The sequence below is a fragment of the Gossypium hirsutum genome, chromosome A12 (assembly GCF_007990345.1).
Source record: "Gossypium hirsutum isolate 1008001.06 chromosome A12, Gossypium_hirsutum_v2.1, whole genome shotgun sequence".
In the NCBI taxonomy this organism is placed as follows: domain Eukaryota; kingdom Viridiplantae; phylum Streptophyta; class Magnoliopsida; order Malvales; family Malvaceae; genus Gossypium; species Gossypium hirsutum.
Genome location: NC_053435.1, coordinates 15140075 through 15152819, shown reverse-complemented (window position 1 = coordinate 15152819; position 12745 = coordinate 15140075). Strand labels below are relative to the sequence as shown.

At 35.4% G+C, this 12745-nt stretch overlaps 2 protein-coding genes across 2 annotated transcripts; one reads left to right on the top strand and one right to left on the bottom strand.

Annotated features, from left to right (window-relative positions):
* Positions 1 to 335: 335 nt before the first annotated feature.
* On the top strand, positions 336 to 991 carry LOC107904792 (uncharacterized). Its single transcript, XM_016831284.2, has one exon. The coding sequence runs from the start codon at positions 405 to 407 to the stop codon at positions 807 to 809; it is 405 nt and encodes a 134-aa protein (XP_016686773.2). The 5' UTR covers positions 336 to 404; the 3' UTR covers positions 810 to 991.
* A 1595-nt stretch (positions 992 to 2586) lies between these two features.
* Positions 2587 to 2946, bottom strand: LOC121211368 (secreted RxLR effector protein 161-like). Its single transcript, XM_041084122.1, has one exon. The coding sequence runs from the start codon at positions 2944 to 2946 to the stop codon at positions 2587 to 2589; it is 360 nt and encodes a 119-aa protein (XP_040940056.1).
* Positions 2947 to 12745: the final 9799 nt, after the last annotated feature.

Genomic DNA, 12745 nt, shown 5'->3' with positions numbered 1-12745 from the left:
TGGACTGTTATATGAATACATGTCAACAAAGTTAACAGACATTAATTTTTTTTATTCATTTTAGGGTGATTTGACGAATAATATAAGTCTAAGAACTAAAAGATAAATTTTAAATAAAGGGTTAAAATAATTTATTTTTTGTAAAATTGAAGGACTGAATAAATCATTATGCCTTTTTTTTTATTAACTCCACAAGCATCATCCGATACACCAAAGAACAACGACCAACTTTAATCAAATACGGCGTGCATTATTTTTGTTAAAATATTACAAATATTTTATTCTTTCTAATGTCACAACCTTTTATTTCAACTCCATAAATTGGTGGTACCCAACTTACTAATTCCATACAATCTTCGCAACATAGACATCTAGCTAAGCTTATCCTCTCGTCTTCTCACATCATGGCCATGCTTAGAGCTTTCAGCACAAGAAGAAACCGTGATGGCTATGAAAGGTTACTTCTTGAAACCGAAGTTGAGGAGCCTGTAATTTCCAGCAATGGTCAATTCGAAGCACAGTTGAAGAGAGCTAGAAGTGTGCCAGCTCGAGTTTTTGGCTTATCCAGAAAGTTTAACGGCCCCGAACTGGGGTTGCCGGAGAAGTGTCAAGAGAAATCTTCGACAATGACCAACTCCAACAAAAAGGGCAGCAAGTCCAAGACTATTCACCCACTTTTCAGCCTATTTGATGGTCGTCGTAAGAAGAAAACTACAGCTAAACCAGAGTTTGCTAGATATATTGAGTATCTCAAAGAAGGAGGGATGTGGGACATGAATGCTAATACGGCCGTCATTCACTACAAATGAAGCTCTGTTTTGGGGATAATCAAAACCCAGAACTCGTAAACATATTCCTTTGCTTTTAAATTTGTATTGTTTTTTTTTTTTGAGATTATTTAAATCTCTGCAAACTAATATATAGATTGGATCTTAGCTAGTATTGTAATTTTTTATTAGTTCATCAATAGTTCTTTTGATGTTCCAAAACACTTCACTTTCCATTGATTTTGAAGTTTGCATATCACTCTATTTTATTTTATTTTTACTATTTTTTCTTTTTTCTTTTTTATTAGGAAGGATATATGATAAATATTACCATACATGAATATTATATTTTATAATCTTTTATATTCTTAAATAAAAAATTGGTCCAAAAATTATAACGAATTTACATTTACGTACCTAAAGTTATAATTTATAAGTGGTATTTAAATTATGAATCTGTCATACAAATTGTTCCAATCTTTGTTTTCATTAAAAAATGTTATATAACCAATTATATTATGATACTTAATATTTTTAATTAAAAAAATGTTAAAAAATAATATTAAATAAAAATAAATTAAATTAAGTTTTAAATAAAATATCAAATCCTATTTATTTTTTCTCTCTTCTATTAGAAATATTAGAAGGACAGAGATAAAATTTGAACTCAATTAACAATTTTAAAGACAAATGTCTTTATTTTTATAAAAATAAAATTGTTATAATCGTTTGAGTCTTAACTAGATTAGTATGAGTATTGTTGTCAATATAGAAGAATATGAATTTAAATGCACTGAAGTGCATTATCCTTCTATTTATAAATTAGAAAAGAGTTATAAATAGTTCTAAATATAGATTGATTTCATGAACTGAAAGTTTAATCTTAATACAATAATCTACCCTTTCAAACATTGGTAAAAGTGTAACCATGGAATAAAGCAAAAAGAGTGAAACCCAAATTGGGAAACAAGATCGAATCACATTGAAGTATTTAGTTGTTTAATTGTTCATATTTTACATATTACGTTCTGTATATAAAAGCATTGGTAAAATTTTGAAAAAATGAATAATTATTTGCAAGTAAAGCTCATAAAGGAGTAGGCGAAAAAATTGTATTTAAATTTTAATTTAAATAAAGACCCAAACATTGATTCTTGAAATCTAAACAAAGAAGAAGAAATGTTGAGGGTTTTCGATTGTGAGGAAGAAATATAAAAGAAGAAAGAAAAAGAAGAAGTGAAAATGTCAAAAGCTAAAACAAGAAATGAAAATGTCAAAAGCTAGAACAGTATTCAGACTATTGAGAGCTATAAAGCTAATTTATTTAAAGACATAACAGAGGCTTTTATAAGTCATTACAAAACATAAATAACAAAGTGCATCCATGATTTACTCAGCAAGTATCATGGCTAAAATCAAGAGATAGAATCAGATATAACAAACATTTAAATTAACAAGTAACACTTAGTTAGATTAACCAAGTTCCCAACAATTCCTCCCTTAAACTGAGCTGTTACCATACAGTCAGTTTAAACTTTGAATACTGCAGATGCCAAGCTGCTCTCTCAACTTCAAAAACAACTCTAACTTCAAAGGTTTTGTCATGATGTTAGCCAATTGATCCTTTGAGCCACAGTGTGTCAATTACTACTCCATTAGCCAAGTCTCGAAGAAAGTGAAAACGCACATCAATACGATTGCTTCTACCATGCATAACATGATTCATCGAGAGTTTAATGGCAAAGTTATTATAGAAAAATATGATGCATTTATATTGCTTAATCCCAAGCTTCTCAAGAACTCATTGCATCCATATACTCTAACAAACACATGCGGCAGCAGCAATGAACTCTGCTTCGATGGTGGAAAGTGTCACAATTGGTTGCTTTTTGGAACTCCATGCCACAACTGCAGAACTTAGTTTAAAAATATACCCCGAGGTGCTTTTGCAACCATCAGGATCACCTGCATAAACACTATTCGGATAAGCAAGCAATATTTCATCTCCTTCCCTTTTGTAAAGTATTCCCAACTCAGTTGTTCCCTTAGAGTATCGAAACACCCTATTTACTGTTTGTTGATGCAAAATAGTGGGCTCCTCCATGAAACAAGCTATCAAACCTACAACATACATAAGATCATGCCTTGTAATAGTCAGGTACATAAGACTTCCTACCATTTATTTGTAAACAGTGGAATTAATTTTTGTCCCTCCATCATCTTTAGTAAGTCTACTGTTGGTATTTTTGGGACACTTTATCCGGATGAAGTATGAACTTCAGTCTGGAGCTTAAACAACAATGTAATGAATCTGGATGAAGAATGAAGAACACTTGAAGTTAAAGTCTGGTGATTCTGAGCTTAAAAAAACAAAAAGTAATTGAAGGCAAGAAAAGAGAGAGTATTTTGGATGAAATTCTAATGAATTTTCATTACAATAAACTTTGGCATAAAGCCATTATATATATCAGACAATGGCTGGTAGAATTTAACAAATACATCACCTAAACATTACCTAACGCCACTTAATTCATTGGAACTAGGTGAGACTGACTTGCACACTTAGGCAAAGCTGGTAATTAGCTTTCACCATCAAGGTACATAAAAAATGTCATTCAAACATAGTTCAAAATGAACTAAATTACAAAACAATATTAAAGGTAACAAAATGTAACTGAGATGAAACAGTAGCATTAGCATCCTCATTTGCATGCATTTCATCCGGCAATACTGCAGCTGCTACTTCTTTATATTTCATCCGCAAGACTTATGTGCATGAATTCTTACGTGCATGAATTTCTCCATGGTTGCATGAGCTGCATAGAAGGCCAATTTCTAACACTCCTTGTAATGCCCCTGCACCCGAGACCGTCGCCGGAGTCGAGCATGAGATGTTAACGGACTTAATTCATTAATTAAACATCTCAAACAATTTATTTTAGAATTTCCAGACAAGCTGGCTAACTGCGTCACAGTCGCTGAAAAATTCATATCTCGAGTTACGAAACTTGAAATCCAATTCCGTAAATTTTCCTTGAAACTAGACTTTTATATCTACTTACTAATTTTTTTCTAGAATTTTTGGTCAGGCCAATTAGTACAGTTTATTAGTTAAAGTCTCCCCTGTTTCAAGGTTCAGCTACTCTGACCCTATGTATTACGAATCAGATATCTCCCTGTACAGAGTTTCAATGACTATGTCGTTTATTTCTGATAAAACTAGACTCAATAAGGATTTCATACATGTAACGTAAAACTCCTAATTGTTTTTGTAAAATTTATGGTGAATTTTTAAAGTCAGAACAGGGGATTCAGAGATTGCTCTGACCCTGTTTCACCAAAACTTCAATATCTCATAAAATATAACTCATTTACCTATTTCGCTTCTTCCATATGAAAATAGACTCATCAAGATTCGATATAGACTCATCAAGCTTCGATTCCATAACTTATTCATCATTTAATTCCATTTATACTATTTTTAGTGATTTTTCAAATTCACGTCACTGCTGCTATCTGATTCTGTTTTGTGGCAAATTTTACCTTTCCAAGGATTTTCATGGTTTAGTTAAGACATAAAGCATACATGTTATCATATATAAACTTGATTAGCAATTCCAATAGCTAATCATTCTCAAACATTTCCATTCCATCCATGGCCATATCGTAAGATTATACACACAAAATGATTGGAATGCTATACATGCCATATTTCCAAAAATTTCAAGTCATTATACCGCGATTGTCCAATGATAGTGTGAGCATGCCTCCGACCGTCCCGATCTCCAAATTGACTTGTCAAAGCTACAAAGAATGAAAAGGAGGGAGTAAGCATAGATGCTTAGTAAGTCCACATACAAATAACAAATAACTTAACAAAGCAATTATACCAACCAACATTAGCATAATATCACCAAAACATGTATCACATTTCTATTCATCATTCATCATCTTACCATATTATTGTTGTCGTATCAAGTCTCAACCCGAGGGTTAAGTACATACCTGTCCAAAGTGCCCATTCCACAACACTTACCAATACGTCACTTGCATCTTGAGTATTCTTCCATTTCACTAGAATTTTACCCGTTGAACACATCAGAATATAACTCGGATACATGAAAAGTTTGCACATACGTGCCACATATGTAGCCAAGCTACCATGTAACCCGCCCATAAGCGAACTCGAACTCAACTCAACGAGCTCGGGCGTTCGCATCCATAAGTGAACTCAGACTCAACTCTACGAGTTCGGATGTTCGCATCCATAAGTGAACTCGAACTCAACTCAACGAGTTCGGATGTTCACATCCATAATTGAACTTGGACTCAACTCAACGAGTTCGGATGCCTAGTTACATTTCACGAACTCGGACTCAACTCAACGAGTTCGGACGTTCGCATCTATAAGTGAACTCGGACTCAACTCAACGAGTTCGGATGCCCAAATATCCGAATCTATTCCTAAGGTTCAACGGGACTTTCCTCGTTCGTACTCCTTTACCATTCTTCTTGGAATACCAATGACGATACTTCGGTAGTCTTTCACATTTTTCACATAATTCATAAAATTTTTGCATGTTGTCCAACAATGACCACAAAGCATAGAATTGCATGATAACAATCATAATATCATATAAATAGCATTAAATGATTTAAAATAACAGTTATATTACAATATTTACATATGAACTTACCTCGATACAAAATGAGAATAGTCGAGCCTATTCCTCGTAAACTTTATTTTTCCCCCGATCTCGACTCGAATCTCTTTTCTCTTGATCTATAATACCAGATTAATTTATTTAATACACACATTCATCAAAACAGCCCCTAGTACGAACTTTGGCAAAAATTACTATTTTGCTCCTAAACTTTCACATATTTACACTTTTTCCCCAAGGCTCGTAAATTAAACCTCATCCTATTTTCTTATATTTTATGACATGCTGATCATTTTTCCCTTCTATAGCAACATCAAATTCACACTCTAACATGTACTTATGAATATTAGGTATTTTTACCGATTATGTCATTTTACTCGTTTTTACGAAAAATCACTTAGCAAAAGTTGTTTAACACAATCTCAAACTTCATATTCTACCATAAAACATCAAAATTCATACATATCATCCATCGGTAAAATTTTAAATATAAACCCTAGATCAAAATATTGGTAGAAATAGGTAAATTGAGCTACGAGGATTTCAAAAATGTAAAGAACATTAAAAACGGGAATATAAATCACTTACAATCAAGGCTTAGAAGTGTTGAAACCCTAACTATGGTGGAGAGAAAAATTCAGCAGCAACTTATGGAGAAGATGATCATTTTGTGTTATTTTTCCCATTTTATTTCATTTAATATCCAAATAACCAAAATGTCCTTCCTTACTAAACTTTCAAAAATTCCATCCATGTCCAATTTTTGTCCATAAACTTAGAAATTGGTCAAATTTCTATTTAAGACCTCCTAATTAATATTTCAAAGCAATTTCATACTAGAAAATTCTAGAATGCAAGTTTTGCAGCTTATTCAATTTAGTCCCTAACTTCAAATTAAGCACTTTATGCATAAAATTTCTTCACGAAATTTTCACACAATCATGAAATCATATCATTGACCTCAAAATAATCATAAAATAATTATTTCTATCTCGGATTTTATGGTCCCGAAACCACTATTTCGATTAGGCCCTAATTCGGGTTATCACACTCGTCCTTAGTCTCTATGCAGCTAATTCCTAATTGCTTCCTCAATTTGATGAACCTTGACACACTAAGAGCCTTTGTGAAGATATCAGCAACCTGTTCTTTTGAATTGCAATGAATCAGCTCTACCTCTTGAGCTTGTTCCATTTCCCTTACCACATGTAGCTTGATGCTAAAATGCTTTGTTCTACCATGGAAAACAGGATTCTTTGCAATTGCAACAGCAGACATGTTATCACAATAAATCTCTGTTTCTTGCCTTTGATGTAGGTTTAAATCAGCTAGTATTTTCCTTAGCCAAATGGCTTGATTAACAGTACTTGAAGCTGCAACATACTCAGCTTCTGCTGTTGATTGAGCCACTATCGATTGCTTCTTTAAACTCCAGCAGAACATTGCTGAGCCTATTATGAATGCATAACCAAAAGTTCTTTTCATATTATCTTTTGAACCAGCCTAGTCACTGTCAATATAGCCTATCAGCTTCAAATTTTTAGTTTTTCTAAACTGTATCCCATGGCTCAAAGTACCCTTGATGTACCTGAGTACTCTTTTTACTGCTTGAAAATGCTGTGTGTTGCAGCAATGCATGAATCTTGATAGTATACTTACAGCAAACATGATATCTGGTCTAGTAGCTGTTAAGTACAATAAGCAGCCAACTAGACTCCTATAAGTAGATTCACTGACCTGTTCATGGTTCCCTTGGCTTGACAACTTCATTCCAATAGCCATAGGTGTGCTTGTTGGCTTGCAATTCTCCATAGAGAACTTGCTTAAGATTTTTGCAACAAATGTCTTTTGTCCCAAGAAGATTCCATTTTTAGTTTGCAGCACATCCATTCCAAGGAAATATGTCATCTGCCCCAAGTTAGACATCTCAAACATGTCTTTCATTTTGGCCTTGAATTCAGCCAACATAATCTGGTCTCCTCCTATCATCAAGAGATTATCCACATATAGGGACACAATGAGCTGTGTTTCAGCCTGTTCCTTCTTGACATACAGTGTTGGTTCACTGATGCTTTTTTTGAATCCCAAGCTAACTAGGAAGCTATCAATCCTAGCATACCAGGCTCTAGGAGCTTGTTTCAGGCCATACGAAGCCTTTTTAAGCCTGTATACCATGTCCTCTTTGCCAGATACAACAAAGCCATGAGGCTGGTCAATGTAGATTTCTTCTTCAAGGAGGCCATTAAGAAATGCAGACTTCACATCTAGTTGATGAAAAATCCAATGCTTTTGTGCAGCCAAAGCAACTAGTAACCTGATTGTGTCTAGCCTGGCTACTGGTGCAAAAGTCTCTATGTAGTCCAGGCCATATCTTTGACTGAATCCCTTGACAACAAGCCTAGCTTTCAGCTTGTTTAGACTGCCATCAGTATTTTGTTTGGCTCGATAGACCCATTTGACACCAATGGTCTTTCTGTTAGCAGGCTTCTCTACCAGCTTCCATGTCTGATTCTTTTGAATCATCTTGATTTCATCAACCATGGCTTGCTTCCAACCTTCATGTGCTTCAGCTTCTTCAAAACAGCTTGGTTCTTCTTGTACAACATGAGCCCTCTCATAAATCTCAGCCAGAGTGCTTGTACCCCTGACAGGTTCATCATCAATGTCCATATCAGGACCATTTTGATCAGTTTCAAGCTGATCTGCCATGAGTTCTTCAGGAACAGCCTCTGGTTCATTTGTTTCCTAGTTCCAGCATGACTTTTCATCAAAGATTTTATATCTGCTTACATGAACTTTGTTTGTTGAAGGATCTAGGATCCTATAGCTTTTTTTGACCATGCTGTATCGCACAAAAATGCCAGCTTGAGACTTTTTGGATAGTTTGTCCCTTTTTACAGCTAGTATAAGGCTGTAGCATAGGCAACCAAACACTTTTAGATGAGCCAAAGATGGATTGAATCCGAACCAGGCCTCAAATGGGGTCTTATATTGCAGTGCTTTGGTTGGTAGCCTGTTCTAAATATAAATAACAGTATTAACTACTTCAGCCCATATAGTCTTGGGCAAATTCTTCTGAAATAGCAAACATCTGGCCATATTTATCAAGCTTCTATTTTTCCTTTCACTTACACCATTTGTTGAGGTGTATAAGTGTTAGTGAGCTGGTGTTTAATGTCTGCTTCATTGCAAAATGTATTAAACCCGGATGAAGTATACTCAGTTCCATTGTCTGACCTCAAGGTCTTTAGCTTACAACCTATTTCAGTCTCTACAGCAGCTTTAAACTTCAAAAATATAGAAGCTACCTCTGACTTGTTCTTCAAGAAGTAAATCCAACAATATCTTGAAAAATCATCAATGAAAAAAATGAAATACCTGCTGCCATTCAATGACTGAGTCTTTATGGGGCCACACACATCAGTGTGTACCAGCTACAGCTTATCTGAAGCTCTCCAGGTTGATTTTGCAAGAAATGGCTATTTGGCTTTTTTTTCAATCTGGCAAACTTCACAAACCTCCTCATCTTCAACTGAGTTGATAAAGTTCTCAACCATATCTTCTTTGGTTAGCTGGTCCATGGATCTGTAGTTGGCATGACCAAGCTTTTGGTGCCAAAGCTTGGAATCTTCAGTAGAGGCAGTGAAGGCTGAGTGTAAGTCACTTGGCCAGTTGAATTCAAAGCATTTATCAGTCATTGTGACTGTCATAAGGCTTTATCCATTTGGATCAGTAATTTGGAACTCTTTGCCCTTAAACATGACTGAGTAACCTTTCTTCAGCAATTGAGCAATGCTGAGAAGGTTCCTATCAATCTCAGGTACTAGCAATACACTTGAAATGATTTTGTTGCCTGTGGGAGTGCATATCAGCACATCCCCTTTTCCTTCAGCCTTGATAAACTGCCCATTACCAATTTTCACCTTAGTTTTGCAGCTCCTGTCCAAGGTTTTGAAAATTGTTGCATCTGGTGACATGTGGTTAGTGCATCCACTGTCCAAAAGCCATCATTTTGGTTTCTTGATTTGACCAGTTAAACATGACACAGCAAAGACCTGCTCTTCATGGTTACTACTGTCTTTAGCCACTCAAGCTTCATCATTCTTGTGTTGTGCTTAATTCTGCCCAGGTCTGCCTTTTCTTTGCAGACCCTTTCAACATGCCCTTTCTTCTTGCAATGTTGACATAAGGCATCTAGTCTAAACCAATATTTGGCTTCTAGATGACCAGGCCTTTTACAATATCTGTAAAGTTGGTCTCCTCTTCTTGCAGCATCAGGCTTAGGCCTATTTTTCCAATTTTTTTTGCCTTTTTAGGCAGTGGTGCTCGAGGCAGCTTTAGCCTTGGCTTGAAAAGCACCTTCTTGGTGCTCCTCCATCGTGTTAGCTCTCCTTTACTCCTGAGCATAAAGGGCATTGATGAGCTTAGTTAAGGAGATGCTTACTAAGTCTCTCGAACTCAAGGGATGAGATTTTTGCCTTATATCTTTCAGGAAATGTTGAGAGCACATTATCTTATGCTGTTTACCACAGCCATAATCCTATCTGAATACTATTTGATAGTTTCTTCCTCCTTCATCTTCAAGTTCTCGAACTCCATTCTCAGATTCAACAACTGCTACTGTCTTGTCCTCTCAGTACCTTGGAACTCCTCTTTCAACTTGTCCCAGGCTTGCTTTGGTGTCTCGTAGGCCATGATCCTTGTGAAGATCACATCTAACGCACTATTTTGAATGCAAGACATGGCCTTGCGTCTCTTAGTTCTTTCATTAGAGTGTTGTCTGATTTGAGCCACTTTGGGTTGGCTCTTAGAGGTGCTGGTTCAACATTTGAGTTGACAACCTCCCACAAATCAAATGATTGCAGGTAGGTCTTCATTTTGACTACCCATATGTGGTAGCCTTCTCCGTTGAACACTGGTGGTGGCATTGGTGAGAATCTTGAAGAATACATGGTTCTACAGGTCCACTGAGAACCTGGCTCTGATACCAATTGTTGGTGTTTTGGGGACACTTTATCCGGATGAAGTATGAACTTCAGTCTGGAGCTTAAACAACAATGTAATGAATCTGGATGAAGAATGAAGAACACTTGAAGTTAAAGTCTAGTGATTCTAAGCTTGAAAAAACAGAATGACATTGAAGGCAAAAAAAGAAAAAGTATTTTGGATGAAATTCTAATGAATTTTCATTACAATAAACTTTGGCATAAAGCCATTACATATATCAAACAATGGCTGGTAAAAATTAACAAATACATCACCTAAACATTATCTAACTCCACTTAATTCATTTGAACTAGGTGAGATTGACTTGCAAACTTAGGCAAAGCTGGTAATCAGCTCTTTCACCATCAAGTTACATAAAAAATGTCATTCAAACATAGGTCAAAATGAACTAAATTACAAAACAATATTAAAGGTAACAAAATGTAACTGAGATGAAACAGTAACATTAGCATCCTCAGTTGCATGTATTTCATCCGGCAATACTGCAGCTACTACTTCTTCATATTTCATCCGCAAGACTTATGTGCATGAATTCTTACGTGCATGAATTTCTGCTTGGTTGCATGAGCTGCATGGAAGGCCAATTTCTAACATATACTCTCATGAAAAATGGGATTTTTTACAGATGTGCATTGATCCATCCCAAATCTATCTAGCAATTCATTGGCATACTTTCTTTGGCTTATGAAAATCCCCACTAAACTTTGCACCACTTCCACTCCAAGAAAATATTTCATGCAACCAAGATCAGATATGTCAAAATCTCTTTTCATTGAACTTTTGAACTTTTCAAACATCTACTCATTGTTTCCTGTAAAAATAAGACCATCGACATATAAAATTACTATGAGAATACCTTTATCTTCATTCTTCTTTGTAAACAACATGTAATCACTTAAGCATATTTCAATCCCCTAATTAATAAAGTATGACTCAATCTTGCTGAACCAGGCTCCTGAGGCTTGTTTAAGTCCATAGAGTGCTTTTCTCAACCTATATACTTTGCTTTCTTCATCTTTCATTTCATTACATTGTGGTTGTTCCACAAATACTTCCTTATCAATCTCACCGTGCAAAAATACACTTTTGACATCAAGTTGGTATACTCTCCAATCTCGATTAGCTGCAAGTGAAAGTATCAGCTGAATGGTGTCTCAATGAGCTAAAAGAGCATATATCTCATTGTAATCAATGATGACTTGCTGTGTGTATCCCTTTTTACGAGTCGAGCTTTGCATTTATCTACTTTTCTCTTCTCATTCAACTTTGTCTTGAAAACCTATTTAACACCCACCATTTTTGCTCCTATCAGCAAGTTAGTTAGTTTCTATGTTCCATTCTTCTCAATAGCTTTAATTTCTAGGTCCATAGCTTCTCTCCAAGTTAAACTTTTTGCAGCCTCCTTAAAAGTTGTTGGATCATTTGCAGCAAACATAGAGTGTTGTTGTATCTCCATAACAAGTTTTTGTACTTCATCTTCTTCCTCGAACAGTCTTTCACCACTTACATAATCCTTCATCCATATCAACTCGATTCTTTTCTTCCCTGAAGCTGGACTTGTAACATTGGTTGATATGGGTGAGTTAGAATACTCACTTTCATTTTCTTATTCTCTCTCTTCATTTTCCTCTAACTCTGATTCTCCTTTTTTTCCTTCATCTTCCCATTTAAGATTAGTACAGTGAGTTTCCTCACCATTTCATTTCCAGCTCCATTTTCCTTCTTCAAAAATTACATCTTGGCATATGACAATCTTCTTGGAGACTGGATCATACATTTGAAAAGCTTTGGATTCTTAACTAACACCTAGGAATATGCATGTGAAACTCTTATCATCAAGTTTCTTTTTTTCAGGTACGTGCACATACCCTATGCACCCAAGCACTTTGAAGTAATCCACTAAAGGCTTGACTCTTTTCCACGCTTTTTCTGGGGCTTTATCTTTCACTGGTGAGGTTAGACACCTGTTGAGAACATGCACTGCCCAATTTACAACATCTAGCCAAAACTCTTTAGGAACTTCTATGTCAGTCAGCATGCACCACACCATGTTCATAAGAGTTCAACTTTTTCTCTCTGCAACTCTATTTTGTTGTGGAGAAAAAGCTACAGTGAGTTGTCTCTTGATTCCATTTCCATGGCAATAAGTGTTGAATTCCGTTGAAGTGAACTATCCACCTCGATCAGTGCGTAAGTAGCATATATTATTCCTTGTTTCTTTTTCTACCATATTTTTAAAGTTCTTAAACATAGTAAATTCCTTTGACTTTGCATGAAAAAATTAAGTCCATATCTTACAACTATAAT